The following is a 25,023-nucleotide window of genomic DNA, read 5'->3' as shown; positions in this document are numbered from 1 at the left end:
ATACATGGAGGTCATACTAGTCTGTCTCTCTCTCTCTCTTTCTCTGTCTCTCTCTCTTTCTTTGTCTCTCTGTCTCTCTTTCTCTCTTCTTTGTCTCTGTCTCTCTTTCTCTCTTTCTCTGTCTCTCTCTCTTTCTTTGTCTCTCTGTCTCTCTTTCTCTCTTCTTTGTCTCTGTCTCTCTTTCTCTCTTTCTCTCTCTCTCTCTCTCTCTCTCTTTCTCTCTCTCTCTCTCTCTTTCTTTACAACAATTTGAATGTGTTCTAGGGTTTATTAGAGCATTTTGATATCGTCACAGATGGTAGTCCACCTGGTAGTTCTCCTGATAGTCCACCTGGTAGTCCACCTGGTAGTTCTCCTGATAGTCCACCTGGTAGTCCACCTGGTAGTTCTCCTGATAGTCCACCTGGTAGTCCACCTGGTAGTTCTCCTGATAGTCCACCTGGTAGTCCACCTGGTAGTTCTCCTGATAGTCCACCTGGTAGTCCACCTGGTAGTCCACCTGGTAGTTCTCCTGATAGTCCACCTGGTAGTCCACCTGGTAGTTCTCCTGATAGTTCACCTGGTAGTTCACCTGGTAGTTCACCTGGTAGTCCACCTGGTAGTTTTCCTGGTAGTCCACCTGGTAGTTCACCTGGTAATTCACCTGGTAGTTCACCTGGTAGTCCACCTGGTAGTTTTCCTGGTAGTTCACCTGGTAATTCACCTGGTAGTCCACCTGGTAGTCCACCTGGTAGTCCACCTGGTAGTTCTCCTGATAGTCCACCTGGTAGTCCACCTGGTAGTTCACCTGGTAGTTCACCTGGTAGTCCGCCTGGTAGTCCACCTGGTAGTTCTCCTGGTAGTTCTCCTGGTAGTTCTCCTGGTAGTCCACCTGGTAGTTATCCTGGTAGTTCACCTGGTAGTTCACCTGGTAGTTCTCCTGGTAGTCCACCTGGTAGTTCTCCTGATAGTCCACCTGGTAGTTCTCCTGATAGTCCACCTGGTAGTCCACCTGGTAGTTCTCCTGATAGTCCACCTGGTAGTCCACCTGGTAGTTCTCCTGATAGTCCACCTGGTAGTCCACCTGGTAGTTCTCCTGATAGTCCACCTGGTAGTCCACCTGGTAGTTCTCCTGGTAGTCCACCTGGTAGTCCACCTGGTAGTTCTCCTGATAGTCCACCTGGTAGTTCTCCTGATAGTTCACCTGGTAGTTCACCTGGTAGTCCACCTGGTAGTTTTCCTGGTAGTCCACCTGGTAGTTCACCTGGTAGTTCTCCTGGTAGTCCACCTGGTAGTTCTCCTGATAGTCCACCTGGTAGTTCACCTGGTAGTTCACCTGGTAGTCCACCTGGTAGTTCACCTGGTAGTCCACCTGGTAGTTCACCTGGTAGTTCTCCTGGTAGTTCTCCTGGTAGTCCACCCGGCATGTAGACTAGAAGTATAATCTAGCAGTACCTTAGTATGACTGCCATTATAAAATGAAAGTATGACTAATCTGCAGACAGACACACCTGTGATTACCCTTTGATTGATGTGTGTGACGTGTTGTGTGTTCTCCCCTCGCATTGATTTGTGACACAATGTGTGTGTGTGTCCAGGCTGACTCATGACATCAGCCTGGAGGAGTTTGAAGATGACGATCTCTCCCAGGCCACAGAGATCACTGACGAGGCTGGAGCAAGCCTCAACTATGACAACCTTGACTCACAAGTAAGATAAACTACATGTACACACACCAGACCTGGGTTCAAATACTGTTTCAAGTTGTCAATTGGGCTGGGTTTGCAGTTTTGCGACTTATATTGGTCTATTATGCCAGGCAAGCTCAATCAAACACAGATAATATTTGAACTCAGTTCTGTTACACGCAGCCTCAAGCTCCTCTGCACCTGCTTCCCTCCATTAACTCCCCCCGTCCTCCATTCTACCACAATGCACTCTGTTTGACTTGACTCTGCTGCAGTCTACTTTTCATAATATGAATATTCGTTATAGAGCGTTGAGATAAATGTTGCTCCCATTGTGTGATTTTATTTTGTGACTGTGAGAATGAGAGTAGCTGCAGCGATAGAAGAAACAGAGCAAAGTCCAGAGTAGGTCAAAGTCACTTATCAGATGAATGATTGCAGCCGGGGATAGTCCTGATACACATGTAGTCCTGAGCTAAGTCGATCTAACATATGACACGTCATTACAGCCTGGCCTTCAGCCTTTTAGCCATGCAGAGATTCTACAACACTAGCTGCTAGGGAGAACTGTCATTTTAATATCAGTCAAATGGAGTCTTCAGACCAGGCATTCGCTTTGGGGGGGTTGTAGGAGTTTTAGGATGGCATTGATGTAGCCTCAGTTAGGTTTGTGTACATCTTAATATTGTGTGGTTAATGAAATGATTCAGAATTATAATTAGATTTGACATCAGTGTAAAGACAGTCAGGGTGTTACACAGTGCTGTTGTATTCCTCACAGAACAAAACAATAGCCCAGCCCTGCCTGTGTTTGTTTTCAGGGAGGTTTATCCTGCTACAGTATGATTGGATTAGAATAACATTACAGTGAGCATGAGAGAGAAAGAGCCACAGACTCTGCTGATGTCATTGCCGAGCCCCGATTGGCTGGCTCCGTCTCTGCTCTCTCCCCCTCCCTCTGCTCTCCTCCTCACTGAATCATTCTCTCTCTCTCTCTCTCTCTCTCTCTCTCTCTCTCTCTCTCTCTCTCTGCTGCAACGCTGCTGCAACGCTGCTGCTGTCTGGATCTTCCCAGGACCATGTGACGTGGCCAGCCAGTAGCGAGGCGGGGAAGACAGACGGGCGGGGGTTTAGGGAATTGCAGGCGGAGATGATCCACTTGGAGCTGATCGATGCTGAGGAGGATATCCAAGAGGAACAGGATCACTGGGGCCTGATCCATGGTTTCCAAGACGACCACAGGCTCAACCAGGAAGAGAGAAGGGCCATTGTTTTAACGCCTGTCAGACAGAAACAGCCTAATGTCATAGAATCAGAATCTGCGGAACATCGGGTCACTATGGATACGTACAGGCCCAAGAGACCAACCACCCTAGCACTGTTTCCACAGCCTCAGCCTCCCAGGACTCAGGTGGGGGCTGTTTATTTCTACCCTGTGAGGACACGGATCATCAGATCATCCGTTTGGTTAAAATAATGTTGGATTAGATACAGAATATGTTAAGATGTGTATCCAAACAGTAGAGGGCAGATCATAGATCATATTATGTCTGTTTGAACGATGAGATTTGACAGGATAGGATCTGTATATGGGGAATTGTAGAAGCTGATAGCGTCCGAGCATCAATATACAGTAGAGATTCTGCTCATTTTCTCCTCTGTGATTCCAGATCATCTGTTTGGTTTAAATCCTTCATGGGAGATAAGATAGAATGGGATCTGTATCGAAGGCAGTTCCCCAGGCACCGATATACAGACCTGTCATGTAAATGTCTGCATTGTAACTTAATGTCCTTGAATGAAAAGGATGATCAGTTCTCATGCTTTGCTACCGTGTATTTGGATATCATAATGCTGGAACTCTTGTGGTTCTCAATCAAGGCGTTGTTACAGTAGAGGGAACGTTCAATCATGTGATACTGAATGGGCTTTTTCGCCCTCCATTTGACGGAGCCAGGGTTTACCACTGTGTATGTAGCATACGCTCCTGTCCTTGGTCTTTGCTGTCTGAAAATAGAACTGTCCTTCTGTGAGTCTGTCAGCTTCCCTGTCAGCTGAATGGCGACAGACAGGGAAGTAAGGGTGTGCTCACCAGTGATAACGATAGAAAAGGACAGGTCAGAGTCCGTCAGTGTCAGTCCAAGGATAGGGCCGTTTACAATGACAGTCCTATGTAGAAGGGGTAAAGGAATGATGATCAGCTTTCATCCCTTGCATCTTGTTGATCTGTTGAAGATCTTTGATCTTCCCCTCAGAATACACCTCTTGCCAGAGTGCTATCCTGCAGCTACCAGTTATAAACCAGTATAAACCAGAAACCAGTTATAATCAGTTATCACCAGTTGTTAAAATGGTAAAGAAAAAGTTCAGAATATATTTCACAAGGACATCCATGATGAGCACAATGTCTTTCTGAGTATGTGTTGAAATTCACAGAAGATCAGGAAAGAGCAGGATAAGGTAGTATGACCAGATGTAGGATAATAACCTGCTCCAGTATTCACTGTCAGGGTTCCTTCAGATAACCTAACATCACTTCCACCTCTGGGGAGGATGGAGAGAGGCCGTGTGTGTGTGTGTGTGTGTGTGTGTGTGTGTGTGTGTGTGTGTGTGTGTGTGTGTGTGTGTGTGTGTGTGTGTGTGTGTGTGTGTGTGTGTGTGTGTGTGTGTGTGTGTGTGTGTGTGTGTGTGTGTGTGTGTGTGTGTGTGGCAGAACTGGGTTCAAATAGCACTTGAAATCCTTAAAATACTTCAGCTGTGCTTGTTTACCCTTGCCTGGTTTAATGGACCAATAGCATAGTCCCAAAACATGAAACACCGCTCCTCTGGCACTCTAGGCAGACTAAAGCAAATGCTAAACATATCTGAAAGATTTCAAATTGTATTTGAACCCATGGTAACATGGTCCATGAGGAAGATAGAGGGATGCCTGTGTGGATGCTGTTCCTCAGGCAGTGTAATCCTTAATTCTGTCCCTGTCAGTCCTGGTCACGTCTCTGTGTGTGGCACGTCCTGAACTCTACTCCTGAGTCCTGCTGCTGCTGGTGAGTCGTGATCTCACCCTGTGTTGGGGTTAGGAGGAGGATTAGGATTAGGTTTACCATGTTTTAAGTCTCACTCTTACTCTGTCAGAGTGATAGCCTGGTACAGACAGAGACACTTCATTAAGGAGCTAATCTCAAGAACTGTGGAATAGACAGTGAAAGCTTGATTCAGACTGCCTGCTCTGGTCCCAGATATGTTTCTGCTGTAGCAAGGCTGCACTTAGCCTGGTCCCAGATCTGTTATCTGAATGTTGGTACTGCCTGTTTTCAGATCCCCCTCCAGATTAAGTGTCTATATGCCACACCCAGTCAGGTTTATAATGTGTTCAAGTACATTGGAGGATTTAGCGTTTGTTTAGACTAGAGAGAGGGACTCCCAGCCAATATGTCACCCAGTCCCTAGAGATAGGGCTGCTATCAGACTCTTATTATGCTAAATACTGCACAAATTAAACACCTCCCCTTCCCTAAAACATGTGTACATTTTGGGCTATAAATTGTGCCTTTCTGTTTTATGCTGATGCTAAAATATGTATTCTATTCTACTGAGGCATTTGCTTTATGTTCGTATTCTTATCTTGTATTATTTCTTATTGATTTCGCATTGTCGAGAAGGAACCTGCGAATAAGCATTTTGTTGGACGTTGTATCCCACGTGTATCCCGTACATATGACTAATTCAACTTGAAACTATAGAGATTCTACTCTTAACTGTGCCAGGTGATTTGTTCAAGATCTCAAAAGACCTGTATCTCTCAGAGGAAATATGTCTAGGTTGTAGCGTGGGCTAACCTGTCGGTGCCATGACTCAGATTACACAGTGGGTGGATATCAGCTGCTGGGGTTGCTATGGACAGGAGGAAGGAGGGTGAAGTCTTCCGGGGGTGGTTTGTAAAGCTAGGCTCAAATGATGTGTAACCTTACTGGAGACGTGAAGACTTGTTAGCTACCAGAGGGCCCACACAGTAAGTATTGAGTTTGATACCCGGTGGATTTCATAAACTCCAAAATGACTCTCCTTTATTTCATAAATATAACCAATTCTTCACGATGAACATTTCAACATCAAACTGTTCTATCAGCACACACACACACCAAAGAAACACATACACACTCTCTCTTTCCTCCGGTTCTGGGGCAGGGTAGCCATGGTAACCGTGCCAGTGCCCGTCAGCAGCAGCTGCATTACCACAGTGAGTCAGCACCATCACTGTGAATGGTCTCTATGACAGACAGTGAGCTGTGTTAGTGTAGGAGCCTTGACTTCCTCCTCTTCACTGGTTCATTCCTGATTCATCTTCCTGGCAGACGGATCTGATTGTGGTGGCGTGTGTGATGTCATCAGGGCTTGGTTAGTCTCGCCAGAGCCATATATTTAGATGGGTTTAGATTTAGGTGGATCTGGTTCTTCATTTGGCTGCAGGAAGCTGTAACTGAGGCTAGGGCTGGGTATATGTGATTGGAAACTGAGACAGTCATTGATCGTAGTGCTGCTTGGCTTAAATAGCTGTGGACTGGGCTGGATGGGGCTGGGCTGGATGGGGCTGGGGGGGGCTGGCTCTCTGGTAATAATACAAAACAAAACAACACTCAGGCGTTCTAACAACCACTCCTTTTGTGTGTGTGTGTACACTGTACACACATTCCCCTTGCTAACGTGCAGAACAGAGACGCTACCTCTGGTAAACCGAGGGGTGGGGCAATGTCTAATATTAAGGAAGTCTCGAGGTTTTGCTCGCCTGAGGTAGAGTACCTTATGATAAGCTGTCGATGACACTATCTACCAAGAGAGTCCTCATCTGTATTATTAGTAGCTGTCTATTTACCACCACAAAGCGAAGCTGGCATTAAGACCTCTCTCAACCAACTCTATAAGGCCATAAGCAAAGAAGAAAATGCTCACCCAGAAGCAGCGCTCCTAGTGGCCAGGGACTTTAATGCAGGCAAACTTAAATCAGTGCAACCAGGGGGAAAAAAATCTGAGACCACCTTTACTCCACACACAGAGATGTATACAAAGCTCTCCCCCGCCCTCCATTTGGCAAATCTAACCACAATTCTATCACTGGATTATGTCCCGGGATTCATCCAATGGCACTGAGGAATATACCACCTCAGTCATCCGATTCATCAATAAGTGCATCGATGACTTCGTCCCCACAGTGACTGTACGTACATATCCCAACCAGAAGCCATGGATTACAGGCAACATCCGCATTAAGCTAAAGGCTAGAGCTGACGCTTTCAAAGAGTGGGAGACTAATCCGGATGCTTATAAGAAATCCCGCTATGCCCTCAGACGAACCATCATACAAGCAAAGCATCAATACAGGATTAAGATTGAATCCTACTACACTGGCTCTGACACTCATCGGATGTGGCAGGGCTTGAAAACTATTATGGACTACAAAGGGAAACCCAGACGAGATGCCCAGTGACGCAAGCCTACCAGACGAGCTAAATGCCTTTCATGCTCGCTTCGAGGCAAGCAACACTGAAGCATGGACGAGAGTACCAGCTGTTCTGGATGACTGTGTGATAACGCTCTCGGTAGCCGATGTGAACAAAACCTTTAAACAGGTCAACATTCACAAAGCTGCGGGGCCAGACGGATTACCAGGACGTGTACTCAAAGCATGCGCGGACCAACTGTCAAGTGTCTTCACTGACATTTTCAACCTCTCCCTGACGAGTCTGTAATACCGACATGTTTCAAGCAGACCACCATAGTTCCCTGTGCCCAAGGAAGCAAAGGTAACCTGCCTAAATGATTACCGCCCCATGGCACTCACATCGGTAGCCATGAAGTGCTTTGAAAGGCTGGTCATGGCTCACATCAACAGCATCCTCCCGCACTCCACACCCCCCCTTCTCACCTGGACAAAAGCTCTAGCTATGTGAGAATGCTGTTCAGCCACTATAGCTCAGCATTCAACACCAAAGTGCCATGAAGCTCATCACTAAGCTAAGGACTCTGAGACTAAACACCTCCTTTTGCAACTGGATCCTGGACTTCCTGACGGGCCGCCCCCAGGTGGTAAGAATAGGCAACAACACGTCTGTCACGCTGATCCTTAACACTGGGGCCCTTCAGGGGTGTGTACTTAGTCCCCTCCTGTATTCCCTGTTCACCCACGACTGCGTGGCCAAACACGACTCCAACACCATCATTAAGTTTGCTGACTACACAACAGTGGTAGGTCTGATCACCGACAATGATGAGATGGCCTATAGGGAGGAGGTCAGAAACAGGCAGTGTGGTGCCAGGACAACACCCTCTGCGTCAATGTGATCAAGACAAAGGAGCTGTTTGTGGACTACAGGAAAATACGGGCCGAACAGGCACCCATTAACATCGACAGGGCTGTAGTGGAGCGGGTCGAGAGTTTCAAGTTCCTTGATGTCCACATCACCAATGAACTATCATGGTCCAAACATACCAAGACTGTCGTAAAGAGGGCACGACAAAACCTTTTCTCCCTCAGGAGACTGAGAAGATTTTGCATGGGCCCCCAGATCTTCAAAAGGTTCTACAGCTGCACCATCGAGAACACCGGTTGCATCATTGCCTGGTATGGCAACTGCTCGGCATCTGACCATAAGGCGCTACAGAGGGTAGTGCGAACGGCCCAGTACATCACTGGGGCCAAGCTTCCCGCCATCCAGGACCTATATAATATACCCTCGTTATTCTTATTGTTACTTTTTATTATAACTTTTTTTTTTTTTGCCTACTTGGTAAATGTTTTCTTCTTCTTGAACTGCACTGTTGGTTAAGGGCTTGTAAGTGAGAATTTCACGGTAAAGTCTACACTGTTGGTTAAGGGCTTGTAAGTGAGAATTTCACAGTAAAGTCTGCACTTGTTATATTTGGCGCATGTGGAAAATCAAGTTTGATTTGATGTAATGTTTATCAAATTAAAATGTATCTCTCTCCCCCTTCTCTCTTTCTCTCCCTCTTCTCTCTCTCCCCCTTCTCTCTCTCTCTCCCCCTTCTCTCTCCCTCTCTCCCCCTCTTCTCTCTCCCTCTCTCTCTCTCTGTCTGTAATATCATTGTAGGACAAGGACACTATTAACAACAATTCGTTTGGAAAGAAGGACACGTGGAAGGAGAATGTATCAAACTCAAACTCCTCCTCCCCCCACATAACAGGTGAGAATGGGATATCCCCCGGTTTAAAGCATAACCATGTACTGGTAGACAGTACCTGTTTTTAGAATAATACCAACATCAATTTTAAACAAAGCAACAAAGTTTGATTTTGCAGAAGTGAAAGTATTAAGTATGATATTTGTCTAGACATGTTTTATTTCATGTCAATGAGCACAGAGTAATTGCACATATTGTAGCCAATGCGGCAGTATTTCATTATACTCTAATCCGCTCATTCCTTCATAAAATGACTGGGCCTAGACCATGACTTGAACACTAAAATGCTTAAGAAATAGTACATGTAAGCCCAGCGGCTTCTCAATATTCTCATTCGAAACCCACCAATGGCTCTCATTATGAAACTCTATACAGTATGCAGAATGGATCTTATTATTACTGTAGCCCTTAATAATCCTTCACTGTAAAGTTTGGTGACAAATGAATAATCTTTTGTTTGTGTTGTTGTTGTCGCGTGCCTCGTTTGTGTTAAAGGGGATCCCACTAATGAGCAGGTGAATGACGAGGCTGTCCAGCAGCACAACGGTGACGGCTCTGTGGCCAAACCACCACCAAACAGAGGGAAAGAGCAGGCAGTCAAGGCACACAGCAAGGACTACTCCACGTTCATCTCACACGGAGTTACAGAAACACGAGGCCGACAGCGAGACGCCAAACAGCGGAATAAGAAGCCCTCTGCTGCTCCACACAACCAGGTTACAGCAGCAAAACCCAAAGCAGGCAGCATGAGAGACATGGCTGTGGAGGGGGATAAGAATAGGGATGGTAGCAGGGGGCGAGGAGGAGGACCGGGGCGAGGTCAGGTTCGGGGGTGCTGCCAGGAGGAGGAGCGCCAGCCAGAGGCCACCGAGGAGATCTACCTAACCCCGGTACACCAGAAGAACCCTGACACTGACTGTGACACTGACCGTGACCGTCCCTTCCTGTCTCAGAGCAGCGAGGGCAATCGCATGTCTATCAGCTCCGATGCAGAGGGACCCCCAGCATACACAAACACCACCCTCCCTGACCGAACAAACCCCTCCATCAGCGAGGAGGACGAGGTCTACCTGCACCCCTCTGCACCTCCTCCACGCTCCTCCTCCTCGTGCCTTAGGCCATCCGTCAGTGAGGGAGGGGACCGGGACAGGGGGATGTGGGACAGGGGCTCTAAGTCTAGATCTAAGGGGGGGTCGGGGGCTCTGCGAACTGCACACACTCAGAGCTCCGAGGCTGATGGTCTGTCTTATGACTCTGTCAAGTACACCCTAGTGGTGGACGAGCACGCCCAGCTAGAACTGGTGAGCTTGAAGCAGTGCTACCATAGCTACAGTGAGGACAGCGACACAGAGACGGTATATGAGTCAGCCAACGAGGAGGACTATGAGGTGGATCACAGCGAGCTGAAAAGAGAAAGGAGAAAGTCATCACGCCTGTCCAGAGCTTCTTCATCCTCTGAGGCAGGTGTTGGCGGGGGACCTCGAACACGCAAGTTCCTCAATGTGTTTGTGAACGGACGTTTACACTCCTCCGGTGAGTTCTGTGACCGGCTGCTGCCATCCTTTTTTAACATTTTATTTTTAAACCTTTATTGAACCAGGAAGTCTCTTTGGATGAATAACCTTTTTTCGAAGGAGACCTGGCTTAAGGTTATGCTGTTTCTCAGTTGTATTGCAATTTCATTGAAACCATATTTGTGAAGGAAGAGTGCTAAGATTACCACTTACCACACAGGAACTACAAAGGTTAAAGAATGACCAGAGTCAACATGATAAAAAGACCAAAGTCACTCCTGTATCAAGATGTTTGGACACTACTAATGTGATAGTGCCGTGAAGCTCCTCTCCTGCCTTGTGTCCTCCAGGTGCAGAGTCCTTTGGCCTGTTCTCCTGTGTGTTAGACGGGGTGGAGCAAGAGCAGAGCCACAGAGCTGTGTTCAGGTGAGACATTGTTTGGGGTTACTCTATACAACAACCTTCATGAATAAGCCATTATACAGTGCATTCTGGAAAGTATTCAGACCCCTTGACTTTTTCCTCATTTAGTTGCGTTACAGCCTTATTCTAAAATGGATGAAATATTTTTTTCCCCCTCGTCAATCTACACACAATACCCCATAATGACAAAGCAAAAACAGGTTTCAAACATTTTTACAATTTTTTATTTTTTTTTAATAATATCATATTTACATACACTATCGTTCAAAAGTTTGGTGTCACTTAGAAATGTCCTTGTTGTCCATGAAAACATACATGAAATTAGTTGCAAAATGAATAGGAAATATAATCAAGTCGTTGACAAGGTTATATATATAATGATTTTTAATTGAAATAATAATTGTGTCCTTCAAACTTTGCTTTCGTCAAAGAATCCTCCATGTGCAGTAATTACAGCCTTCCAGACCTTTGGCATTCTAGTTGTCAATTTGTTGAGGTAATCTGAAGAGATTTCACCTCACGCTTCCTGAAGCACCTCCCACAAGTTGAATTGGCTTGGGCTTGATGGGCACTTCTTACGTACCATACGGTCAAGCTGCTCCCACAACAGCTCAATAGGGTTGAGATCCGGTGACTGTGCTGGCCACTCCATTATAGACAGAATACCAGCAGACTGCCTCTTCCCTAAATAGTTCTTGCAGAGTTTCGAGCTGTGCTTTGGGTCATTGTCCTGTTGTAGGAGGAAATTGGCTCCAATTAAGCACCGTCCACAGGGTATGTCATGGCGTTGCAAAATGGAGTGATAGCCTTCCTTCTTCAATATCCCTTTTACCCTGTACAAATCTCCCACTTTACCAACACCAAGCACCCCCAGACCATCACATTGCCTCCACCATGCTTGACAGATGGCGTCAGGCACTCCTCCAGCATCTTTTCATTTTTCTGCGTCTCACGAATGTTCTTCTTTGTGATCCGAAACCTCAAACTTTTATTCGTCTGTCCATAACACTTTTTTCCAATCTTCCTCTGTCCAGTGTCTGTGTTCTTTTGTCCATCTTAATCTTTTGTTTTTATTGGCCAGTCTGAGATATGGCTTTTTCTTTGCAACTCTGCTGAAAAGGCCAGCATCCCGGAGTCGCCTCTTCACTGCTGACGTTGAGACTGGTGTTTTGCGGGTACTATTTAATGAAGCTGCCAGTTGAGGACTTGTGAGGCGTCTGTTTCTCAAACTAGAAACTCGAATGTACTTGTCCTCTGCTCAGTTGTGCACTGGGGCCTCCCACTACTCTTTCTATTCTGGTTAGAACCAAGTTTGCCCTGTTCTCTGAAGGAAGTAGTACACAGCGTTGTACGAGATCTTCAGTTTCTTGGCAATTTCTTGCATGGAATAGCCTTCATTTCTAAGAACAAAAATAGACTGACGAGTTTCAGAAGAAAGTTATTTGTTTCTGTCCATTTTGAGTCTGTAATCGAACCCACAAATGCTGATGCTCCAGATACTCAACTAGTCTAAAGAAGGACAGTTTTATTGCTTCTTTAATCAGGACAACAGTTTTCAGCTGTGCTAACATAATTGCAAAAGGGTTTTCTAATGATCAATTAGCCTTTTAAAATGCTAAACTTGGATGAGCTAACACAACATGCCATTTGAACACAGGAGTGATGGTTGCTGATTATGGCCTCTGTAAATGTGTGTAGATATTCCATTAAAAAATCTGCCGTTTCCAGCTAGAATAGTCATTTACAACATTGACAATGTCTACATTGTATTTCTGATCAGTTTGATGTTATTTTAATGGACATTAACATTTTTAGCTTTTCTTTCAAAAACGAGGACATTTATAAGTGACCCCAAACTTTTGAACGGTAGTGTAATTATTCAGACCCTTTACTCAGTACTTTGTTGCAGCACCTTTGGCAGCGATTACAGCCTTGAGTCTTGTATTTGGTGAGTTTCTCCCATTCTTCTCTGCAGATCCTCTCAAGCTATTTTCCGGTCTCTCCAGAGATGTTTGATCAGGTTCAAGTCCGGGCTCTGGCTGGGCCATTCAAGGACATTGAGACATGTCCTGAAGCCACTCCTGCGTTGTCTTGGCTGTGTGCTTAGGGTCGTTGTCCTGTTGGAAGGTGAACCTTCGCCCCAGTCTGAGGTCCTGACCACTCTAGAGCAGGTTTTCATCAAGGATCTCTCTGTACTCCATTCATCTTTCCCTCGAACCTGACTAATCTCCCAGTCCCTGCCACTGAAAAACATCCCCACAGCATGATGCTGCCACCACCATGCTTCACCGTAGGGATGGTGCCAGGTTTCTTCCAGATGTGAAGCTTGGCATTCAGGCCAATAAGTTCAATCTTGGTTTCATCAGTCCAGAGAATCTTCTTTCTCATGGTCTGAGAGTTCTTTAGGTGCATTTTGGCAAACTCCAAGCAAGCTGTCAATTGCCTTTTACTGAGGAGTGGCTTCCGTCTGATCACTCTACCATAAAGGCCTGATTGGTGGAGTGCTGCAGAGATGGTTGTCCTTCTGGAAGTTTCTCCCATCTCCACAGAGGAACTCTGGAGCTCTGCCAGAGTGACCATCGGGTTCTTGGTCACTTCCCTGACCAAGGCCCTTCTCCCCCGATTGCTCAGTTCTAGGAAAAGTCTTGGTGGTTCCAAACTTCTTCCATTTAAGGACGATGGAGGCCACTGTGTTCTTGGGGACCTTCAATGCTGCAGAATTTTGTGCCTTGATACAATCCAGTCACGGAGCTCTACGGACAATTTCCTCGACCTCATTGCTTGGTTTTTGCTCTGACATGCACTGTCCACTTTGGGGCCTTATATAGACAGGTGTGTGCCTTTCCAAATCATGTCCAATCATTTTAATTTACCACATGTGGACTCCATTCAAGTTGTAGAACAGGATGATCAATGGAAACAGGATGCACCTGAGCTCAATTTCGAAGGGCAAAGGGTATGAATACTTATGCAAATAAAGTATTTTTATTTTATTTCTAAAAACCTGTTTTCACTTTGGCATTATGGGGAATTGTGTGTAGATTGATGAGGAACATTTTTTCTTTAATCCATTTTAGAATAAGGTTGTAACGTAACAAAATGTGGGGGAAAAGGAAGGGGTCTGAAAACTTTCCAAATGCTCTGTACATGGGTTCTACATATATATGAATGCATAAAGCAATCTTACACAGGGTCCTCCTTCACGAGCTGACAAACGCATTAAAGATTCATTACATGAATAAACATCAAACACAACATCATAATGGTCTCACATTTAGCTAGTGTCCTCATGTAATCACTACCTCGTTAGCAAGATATTCCATGCTCGCAGTGTTTCATTTGCATCCACTATGGAGTGGGTTTCCTTCCCACTGTGCTCCTGCTTGCTCTTTGGGTGTAGGCTGGGTTACTGTAAAGAACTTTGTGACAACTGGTAAAAATGACTTTCTAACTACATTTGATTGATTTATTGATTAACCATGCTGTCTGTGTGATTGACAGGTTTGTCCCTCGCCATGACGATGAGCTGGAGCTAGAGGTGGATGACCCCCTACTGATGGAGGCTCAGGCTGATGACCTGTGGTGTAAGGCCTACAACATGAGGACTGGGGCCAGTGGCATCTTCCCTGCCTACTACGCTGCCAAGGTCACACAGGAACAAAGCAAAGGTATCAAATATGGTTTATTTCATCCATTATACGGGCTCTGAACATAGCAAAGGTAATGCCATCGATACACTTTGGGCATCACTGTTTGGTTATAGGATCAGTAAGGGCATTCTAAAAAATGCCTGAAATAAATTAGCCTGGGTGCCAGTCTGTTCATGCTCTCTTGCCAACTCCTTGCCACTCACTGTCATGCCAAACATGTTTGCCAGTTGGAGTTGGCGTTTTGGCACAAGAGCACGAACAGAATAGGATCTTTAAATAGTATTGCTTGGCTTTGAATGTACCTCTACTGTATACTGTGCTGATGAAATTAAATCTGTGTGGACCACCATTGAATGTTATTGAACTTTGTCTTTGCCCTTGTCTTACCCAAATAATTCCGCTTTTCAATGCTATTAATATCAGTATGTAATGCTCCTAACTGTAAATCAAACCGTTCTCTCCTCTTATATCAATTAGATGACAAAGATGACTGGGTTGACAGATTCCGTGTGAAGTTCCTAGGCTCTGTTAACGTACCGTACCACAAAGGCAACGATGTGCTTTGTGCTGCTATGCAAAAGGTAGAGTATTAGCCCCCCCCCCCCCCCCCCCCAGTGGTAGGCTGGAGTTTCTAATCTAAACCCTCCTTTCACAGTCCTTATTTGGAATAATACAGGAGGAATGTGATCTGGAAGCTAAGTGTACTTACAGCCAAGTAAACACCGTATTTGAATCTGACTATGTTGGTCCTGTTTCCGTCAACAGATTGCTACCAACCGGCGGATGACCATGCAGCCTCCCTCTACATGTGTTCTGGAGATCAACATGAAGGGGGTGAAGATCATAGTGCAAGATGAATGCAGGACCTCGGAAAGAGTATGTCTTCTCTTAAACCCTAAAATGCCCTTATTCCATGACTGCTAACAACAATGTGTGTTCACAGTGCTTCATTGTTATTGGTTTATGCATCAGTGTTCAAGACCCATGTTTCATTTGGATTAGCTAGATATTTATTTATTTATTTAACCTTTATTTAACTAGGCAAGTGAGTTAAGAACACATTCTTATTTACAATGACTGCCTAGGAACAGTGGGTTCAGCTCGGGGATTCGATCTTGTAACCTTTTGGTTACTGACCCAACACTCTACCACTAGGTTACCTGCCACCCCTACATGTTGTGGGATGGAATTTTGTAGTCAGACTTTTGTAGTTAATCAATCCCACGAGTCATAAATTAGTCATGTTGCAAAGTACAATTCTGGAGTGTTTCTGTGGAAGCTACGGTGTAACTAGACCTTTTCAAAACAGTCGTTAGTAGAAGCAGCAGTCTGTTACCAGGGTGGACACTACCATTCTGTTAGCAGGGTGGACACTACCATTCTGTTAGCAGGGTGGACACTACCATTCTGTTAGCAGGGTGGACACTACCATTCTGTTAGCAGGGTGGACACTACCATTCTGTTAGCAGGGTGGACACTACCATTCTGTTAGCATGGTGAAGACTTCCAGTCTGTTAGCAGGGTGGCCACTGCCAGTCTGTTAGCAGGGTGGCCACTGCCAGTCTGTTAGCAGGGTGGGCACTGCCAGTCTGTTAGCAGGGTGGGCACTACCAGTCTGTTAGCAGGGTGAAGACATCCAGTCTGTTAGCAGGGTGAAGACGTCCAGTCTGTTAGCAGGGTGGGCACGTCCAGTCTGTTAGCAGGGTGGGCACGTCCAGTCTGTTAGCATGGTGAAGACGTCCAGTCTGTTAGCAGGGTGGGCACTGCCAGTCTGTTAGCATGGTGAAGACTTCCAGTCTGTTAGCAGGGTGGCCACTGCCAGTCTGTTAGCATGGTGAAGACTTCCAGTCTGTTAGTGGGGTGGACACTGTCGGTCTTTAGTGGAAGCAGCAGTCTGTTAGCAGGGTGGGACACTGCCAGTCTGTTAGCAGGGTGTACACTGGCAGTCTTTAGTGGAAGTCGCAGTCTGTTAGTGGGGTGGACACTGCCAGTCTGTTAGCAGGGTGGACACTCAGTCTTTTGTGGAAGCAGCAGTCTGTTAGCAGGGTGGGACACTGCCAGTCTGTTAGCAGGGTGTACACTGGCAGTCTTTAGTGGAAGCCGCAGTCTGTTAGCAGGGTGGACACTGCCAGTCTTTAGTGGAAGCAGCAGTCTGTTAGCAGGGTGGACACTGCCAGTCTGTTAGCAGGGTGGACACTGCCAATCTTTAGTGGAAGCAGCAGTATGTTTGCAGGGTGGACACTGCCAGTCTGTTAGCAGGGTGGACACTGCCAATCTTTAGTGGAAGCAGCAGTATGTTAGTAGGGTGGACACTGCCAATCTTTAGTGGAAGCAGCAGTATGTTACCAGGGTGGACACTGCCAGTCTTTAGTGGAAGCAGCAGTATGTTAGTAAGGTGGACACTGCCAATCTTTAGTGGAAGCAGCAGTCTGTTAGTAAGGTGGACACTGCCAGTCTGTTAGTAGGGTGTACACTGCCAATCTTTAGTGGAAGCAGCAGTATGTTAGTAAGGTGGACACTGCCAATCTTTAGTGGAAGCAGCAGTATGTTAGTAAGGTGGACACTGCCAGTCTGTTAGTAGGGTGGACACTGCCAATCTTTAGTGGAAGCAGCAGTATGTTAGTAAGGTGGACACTGCCAGTCTGTTAGTAGGGTGTACACTGCCAATCTTTAGTGGAAGCAGCAGTATGTTAGTAAGGTGGACACTGCCAATCTTTAGTGGAAGCAGCAGTATGTTAGTAAGGTGGACACTGCCAAACTTTAGTGGAAGCAGCAGTCTGTTAATAAGGTGGACACTGCCAATCTTTAGTGGAAGCAGCAGTCTGTTAGTGGGGTGGACACTGCCAATCTTTAATGGAAGCAGCAGTCTGTTAGTGGGGTGGACACTGCCAGTCTTTAGTGGAAGCAGCAGTCTGTTAGCAGGGTGGACACTGCCCTCGTGAGGATGTTTGGGATACTGTGATAGCCAGTTACATAACCACACTCTTGCATAAAGACCACTCAGTTTTAAGACTTTTTAATCCTCCTCACTCGTGGTGCACCGGCAGTGTGCCCTTTCGGACAGGTTTACTGTATGAACAAGCTCTCAGACACAGACCATAGAGTCTCAGCCTAATATTAGGTTGTGTTTTTACTGGTATGGCCTGCGTGTCAGTCTGTTTCTGATGATTGAATTGCCATGTCAAACATGAGCAGAAACAGATGGGCTTCCATGCTAGTATGATGCATTCACTCAGGCCCATAGCCACTGTGCCCATAAAAATAGAATGAGTAGGCTACATTCTATGAGTACTTGTTCTAATTCTAGAACTGTACCCATAAAAATAGAATGAGTAGGCTACATTCTATGAGTACTTGTTCTAATTCTAGAACTGTACCCCAAAAAATAGAATGAGTAGGCTACATTCTATGAGTACTTGTTCTAATTCTAGAACTGTACCGTCTCTGACATCACACTCTAGTGCAGGAACTGACCGTAACTATCTCTAATCTCTATGTATATTTTCACAGGGGGATAAGTGCTTTCACTTTTTTCAGCTTAAGAACATCTCCTTTTGCGGCTGTCACCCAAAACATAACAAGTGAGTAAATGAACTATCATGACACATGCTAAACTAAGGAAGTAATTCAACTTAAAGCTTTTTGAATACTGTATGAAAGCAGATTCATTGCATAAAGAAATATGGGTGTTTAAAAAGCTGTAACTCAAGGATACAAAGACGAGCAATTGAGAGTTGCTTCTCAACTCTAGACACTGTATCTGGAGCATATTGCATCGTGTCTCTCCCATTGCTCTCTCCCATCCAGGTATTTTGGATTCATCACTAAACATCCTGATCATCAGCGGTTTGCTTGTCATGTATTCATGTCAGACGACTCCATGATGCCCCTAGCTGAGTCTGTTGGGTAATCTCTCATCCTTTCTCTCTGCCACCCCTTCTTACTATCCACATATGCTAATGAACATGTACATCACACTGTTTATATTACACATTTTTCTATTAACAAATTACTACTGACTATTTGTACCTAACTCCTCTTTGTTGTTCCTATACATATAGGAAAGCCTTCCAACTGTACTACAAGGAAACTGTGGGCTACTCCTGCCCAACAGAGGACATCTTCATTGAATAGCGTTCTCTCAATAGTATATTTCTCCAATATTGTGTTGTGATGAAACAACTTGCATGGTGGATTTTAAACTGCATTGAATGGTAACGCTTTGGCCGACTCCTAAAATAAATCTTTACAATGTGCCAGTAAATAACCATTTAGTAATACTGATCTGCAACACAATCTACTTGGTGCAGCTTTCTACTCACTGCCATGTTTCTACAGAACAAACATGTCTACAGAAATACCCAGGCTAAAGCATTACCGGTCCCATCCAAAAGAGCCTACATGTATCTTCCTCACAAAGGTTATTGGCCAAAAGTACAGTACTGTTAACTGTAAAGTGTGCAGCCAAATGTGAGAACAGGTACTACAGTGCAGAGAAACCAACAAGTAGTTACAGATCACACTCAATATCAAGATAGAATATGTTTATGTGGCTTTATGAGCTATTCCAAATGATATGAGATCACTATCAAGTCACCTGGAAACCTCGTCTCTGTACGGAGGAAGACGGGGACAGTGATTTCAATCTGTCTACGTGTCCCTGGACTGTTTTTAGTGTCACACTGTTTGATTTCAGATTCAGTTAGTATATATGTTGGAAAGTTTATTTATGGACTAATAGTCCATCACATCATAACAGGCTTTAAATTAAATGCAGTCCGTCAGTGCATTCTCACCAATTAACTATGTGAAAATGAACTCTGACTAGGGCTTGTCATCTATCTGCCAATACCAAAAAGGTGAATTAACTCTTATTTTTTTATTGTATTGAAAGGAATGTAATTTCAATTAAGAAATAAAAAAATAGTAGTCTGTTATTGAAGAATCAATGTATATCGGTGGGTAAGCAGGTGTAAGTTAAGGATGGTATCCTAATAACATTGTTTCCTACCTAATTCAATCACGCTCTATCACATTCTATGTGTGGAATTCTATCCGGGTGACCCTTGAAAATGACAATCTACAGACAAAAAAGCCCTATGTATTAACACTTACTCCTACTGTAACTTGGAAACAATGTTTGGCCAAAATTGTATGGTGGAATTACTGTATAAGGAAAATATTTCAACAAGTATGATCTTGGCATCACTGTGGTCTTACCACTTTAAAAGTCATCCAGAAGGCACTTTTTCTAAAAATCAAAACCACAAGTAGTGCCTATTTTCTAATTATTGTGATGACTGTTTACAGTATGTAGTTCCTTTTTATTTGAGATGGTTCTGGCACTGTGGGACAGATGTATTACCTGTACAATAGAAATATGCTGTTTGTAATTGAAATGTCCTACAGTAGGTTTGATCAAACCCCGTGTGTATTGCATGATATCAATGTCAAACAAAACAATGTAGAGAAAGACTCAGGAGGTCAATTCTTGTCATTAAATCTGAAGGTGTTTACATCTTCTCTGAAACTCAGTCGGGGTCTCAATTACTGTTGAAAGTTAGACTAGTAGAATACAAAAGGTGCCGTTTTGAATTTTGGTTGCGCATTAGCAGTTTTCCTCTTGTTATGTCAGTCACTCAATTACCTCATGTCAGCTAAATATATTTTGATTGGTAAATAATAATCTAGCGACCAACTATCTAAACTTGTAGTAATCATGGTCGAAATACCGACCGGGGTGCCCCCATTGATTTTCTTAGTCACTCTCACTCGGATATCATATTAAAAACTGCAATCATTTCTCTCCGCCCCATGGAAAAATAAGTAGAATTGCATGAAATTAGTTCTAAAACTGCTAAATCTTCTCTACGCCCCATGGAAAAATGGGTAGAAATGCAGGAATATAGCTCAAACTTTTTTCTTCGCTGTGAAGGGGTGGGGGTTATAGATGTAACAAGGTCAATAATAGATTTAGTCTGTCAGTGGGAGGATTTAAAAAAATGTAACTAGGCAAGTCAGGTAAGAACAAATTCTTATTTGTGTGTTAACTGCCTTGTTCAGGGGCAGAGCAACACATTTTTACCTTGTCAGCTCAGGGATTTGATCTTGCAACCTTTCGGTTAGTAGTCCAGCGCTCTAACCACTAGGCCATCCGCTACATGGATAAATGGATATAACAAGGTCAATAAGAGATTTAGTCTGTCAGTGGGAGGATGTGAGGGGGGGCGATTAGAAACATGTCTTCCTCGGGGGGTCTTTGTGTCCCGGTGAGATGCTGCTGCTGTTGGACTGATAGCAATCTGGGCAATGCTGTGGAGAGCATAGAGATACAATATAATACTATTTGATGCTGGGGGTGACAACACTGAAGGGTAATATTGGATTGATTTCAAGGCATTCAATGTGAGTTTAAAATATGTGATTCTATAACCTACTCCAGAACAACAGTACATTGAAGGTAGTTGCTATTAGCTATACCTAAAGCTTTGTTTATAAGTGTATATTAAATATCGAATCTGCATTAGGGGAAACAGCGCCACTGTTCGGCCCAGTAACATTATAATGAAAACAGAGGAGAGGAGGATTCGGCAACGTGGCAACAAAAAAAAAATAACTATAATCATATTCTTCGGTCGCGCGCAATGATGTCCGAATGGCGAAAAAACAGTGTTAGTTGTTTGCAGTAACTTCTTTGTTGTAATATCCGAAACGGACGTGACAGTTTCACCAATTAAGGATTCTAGCTATAAATATTTTCAACAGTATTAGAAACATAGGTGAATGTAAGGTTTCAATATTGGTCAGAATGAAACTAAATGAAGTAGGTTCTGTGCCTCAGTTTACCTAGTTTATCCACCTCCTGGTCCATATCAGGGTCAATGAGCAGCTCGGACTTGTTTGGCAGGCCACCTAGCAGCGACAACACTCGGTTATTAACACTAGATGAGCAGCCCACACACATTGCAATGGTAATATTTTCAAATGAAAAGCCTGCCAGTGTTAATTGTAGTAATGCATGGCTTGCATTTGTATTGCATTATGGGAACAATAGTCTTTGTTATGAACAGAAAACAAACCTTGTGTTCTCACCAATGTCCTGGTGGATGTCCTCGTGTCTTACCAGAGCCTTTCGCTACACTCGCATTAACATCTGCTAACCATGTGTATGTGACAAATAAAATTTGATTTGATTTGAGCCATCGCAAACCCATAGGTCATGGCAGGTGCAGAAGGATGGCTATGGAGAGTCACACAATATCAATAAATCACTCGAACTTAATCAAGCATTATGCATCCTAGTACAATTCAATACAACTCTATTTGTCCCCTTAAGGCAATTACTAATCCCAGGAAGAGCCTCACAAATAAGTATCATCTTGTGAGTACTACTGTTGACTGAAAAATCATTAATTATTTGTATTGCCATTGTAATCTTCAGATTTATTTAGAGCAATGTATTGTAATGAAACTGTTCCTTACTTACATTTGAACCTCTCACAAAGCCCCTCAAAGCATTCTCCAAACACTGATGAACCCACTCCTTCCTGAGCCTCAGTTTCCTATGTGGCCACCAGAGGCAGAGGTGGGGATGATTACAGTGTTGGGACTCTTCCCTGACAGCAGGCCCTAGTAGATCACATCACGGAAATGATCTCCAGGAACTCAGTGAGTGAAAAGGAAACAGGATTTCAGGTGACAATGTGCAGTCTAGAGTCTCCCAAGTCAGAGGCTGGGCTATTTATTTAAACAGGTACGTTTTCAATAGAGACCTGGATCATGTCAGGTATGCAGTAGTAAATCATGTTCTCTGGTCGTTGTGAGAGGACCCGAGGCAGTCCATGGCATCGTTCATCAGCACTATCCTATGTTGAAAGAGATTTGAATTGGGTATGGCCATAGTGTGTACTAAAATGTTCACAATAATGTCTTGACAATCCATTTCAGAGACGAAAACACCCTGAATTTCATGTTACATAGTGTAATGTAATACTGTACAATATCAATGAATAATGCCAAATCACAGACCTTGCTGCATGTTGTACCAACTCCACTAAACTGTCTGGACCGAGGAGCTGCAGAAGAGAGTTGTACTCCAACATGGCCAGGAAGTCTGTAGCAAGCAGAGCACATAACCTATAACAGTGGCAAACACCAGGGATATTCACTGTATCTACTGAATATAACTCAACGGCACACACAGGAGGTCCTTGTTATAATACAGTAGAATTCCATAACCTTTTTAATAAATTATATTCACATTTCTCATATGGTCAAAGACAGTGTTACCATCACACAGACGCATTAGGCCTACCTAAGTTCATTCCAATATGTCTGAAGCACCTCCAGAGAATGTGGATAAAGGAGGCCCTTTTATGAGCTCTGACCTTGATGTAGCTAAACTCTGAACAGAACATGGTTGCCATTCTTCACACTGCTGAAGCTGTCAACCAATCACAAAGGAAATCAAATACAACATGAGTGAGGACCAAATATAGGTGTCCATTAGTTACCCCAGCCACAAAGTAAAAATTGGCTATATATCGTAAACATTCATGAATACGAATTTAAGTTTAGGCATAAAGTTAGCAGTGTGGTTAGGGTTAGGAGAGTGAGAGAGAGAGGGAATGCGAGAGAAAAAAGGAGAGCGAGAGGGAATTAGAGGATGCATACTTAAATTCACACAGGACACCGGATAAGACAGAAGAAATACTCCAGATATAACAGACTGACCCTAGCCCCCCGACACATAAACTATTGCAGCATAAATACTGCAGACTGAGACAGGAGTGGTCGGGAGACACTGTGGCCCTGTCTGACGATACCCCCGGACAGGGCCAAACAGACAGGATATAACACCTTCTGTACTACTCTGATCCTGGCAACCTCAACCTGCTTTTCAGTCCAAAATGAATTTAGACCACACAAAGCCCTTTTTTTTTACCAAACAAAAATATTATGAGTCTGGCAACCAACCGAGCCATCTACTTGCACACCAACTTAAAAATGAACGGAGAGAAAGATCTATTGAGTCTATAAAGATGGCAGATGTCTCCACTACCTTGCTTATCAATAATACATTTGGTGACTTCTATAAATCTCTTTATACTTCTCAATACAGTTTACTAGCAGTGGTGTAAAGCACTTAAGTAAAAATACTTTAAAGTACTACTTAAGTAGTTTTTTGGGGGAACTACCTTCATTTATTATTAATATTTTTGATTACTTTTACTTTTACTTCACTACATTCCTAAAGAAAGAAAATAATGTACTTTTTACTCCACACATTTTCCCTGACACCCAAAAGTACTCCTAACATTGTGAATGCTTAGCAGGACAGGAAAATGGTCTAATTCACACACTTCTCAAGAGAACATCCTTGGTTATTCCTTACTGCCTCTGATCTAGCGGACTCATCAAACACGTTTTGTTTGTAAATGATGTCTGAGTGAAAGTTGGACCGTGCCCCTGGCTATCTGTAAATACATTTAAAAAACATAGAAAACGTAGCAGGCTACTTTGCTTAATATAAGGAATTTGAAATTAATTATACTTTTACTTTTGATACTTAAGTATTTTTAAAACCAAATAGTTTTAGAATTTTACTCAAGTAGTATTTTACTGGGTGACTTTTACTTGAGTCATTTTCTATTAAGGCATCTTTACTTTTACTCAAGTATGACAATTTGGCACTTTTTCTACCACTATATAATAGAGCAACTGACAACATCACAAAATATCTGAATAAGATCACTTTACCCACTATATCAGATGAGCATAGAACTACGTTAAATGCCCTCCTTACTTCTGAAAAGGTTTGGAAAGCTATTAAGTCAATGCCCTCCGGAAAAGAAGGTTCTCTGCAGCTATGCAGTCTGCTGTTTCACTAGGTGAACTGGATAGTAGATCGGCCTCCCTGTGTAGGTATTTAGTTCTTGCCTTCTTGAGGTCTTTCCATGTATCACACTTGCTGATACCTGGGAGTTGAGATATTTTGGCATTTTAAGTTGAAATTCAACATTTTAACACTGTAATGGAGTATCCTTATTCTGAATTATGTCTGTTAGTGTGAAAGAGGACAATTAATAGTCCATTTGTAATTTAGTTATGGTTTATTGATCAAATTGGGAAATGTATCAATGAGTAAAACGGACTCCTTGCAAGCCTGATAATTATGCCAGGCATGACGCTCTCTAGATAAGGTACTCTGTTTATTTTAGACAAGCCTTCTCCACAGAAAAGTTGATATTTCAATTAGATCCTTTAGATCATTATAAATCAATAATATAATAATTCCAATAAATGTTTACCCAGTGGCATCCTGAGGCATTGACAGATCACAAGAGAAGAAAAACAACTCTCAATACACACAGTCACTAATCACTAACCTTAATTCTACCACCTGTGAGTATATCAGAGGGTTGGGTACCATGGCAGAAAAAATACAAATTTCTGTTGCATAACATAAATAAATACATAAATAAACATCTATTTGAGTGGTCTTTTATTTTGAAAACTCCTTATGAAAACCCACAGTTAACTGCTAAAATGAAGGAAACACTTCAGTAAATGAGG

At 43.7% G+C, this 25,023-nt stretch overlaps 1 protein-coding gene across 1 annotated transcript; it reads left to right on the top strand.

Moving 5' to 3' along the window:
• Positions 1-1,563: 1,563 nt before the first annotated feature.
• LOC110502383 (C-Jun-amino-terminal kinase-interacting protein 1) lies at positions 1,564-19,982 on the top strand (the record flags this gene model as incomplete). Its single annotated transcript, XM_021580367.2, has 11 exons — positions 1,564-1,689; positions 2,743-3,078; positions 8,771-8,864; positions 9,357-10,394; positions 10,726-10,801; positions 14,300-14,466; positions 14,926-15,029; positions 15,214-15,324; positions 17,959-18,029; positions 18,256-18,354; positions 18,510-19,982. Coding segments are annotated over 11 exons (2,295 nt in total), but the record flags the coding sequence as incomplete, so codon positions are not given.
• Positions 19,983-25,023: the final 5,041 nt, after the last annotated feature.

The sequence above is a fragment of the Oncorhynchus mykiss genome, chromosome 2, assembly GCF_013265735.2.
Source record: "Oncorhynchus mykiss isolate Arlee chromosome 2, USDA_OmykA_1.1, whole genome shotgun sequence".
Taxonomy (NCBI): Eukaryota; Metazoa; Chordata; class Actinopteri; order Salmoniformes; family Salmonidae; genus Oncorhynchus; species Oncorhynchus mykiss.
This window is presented reverse-complemented; position numbering and strand designations above follow the sequence as displayed.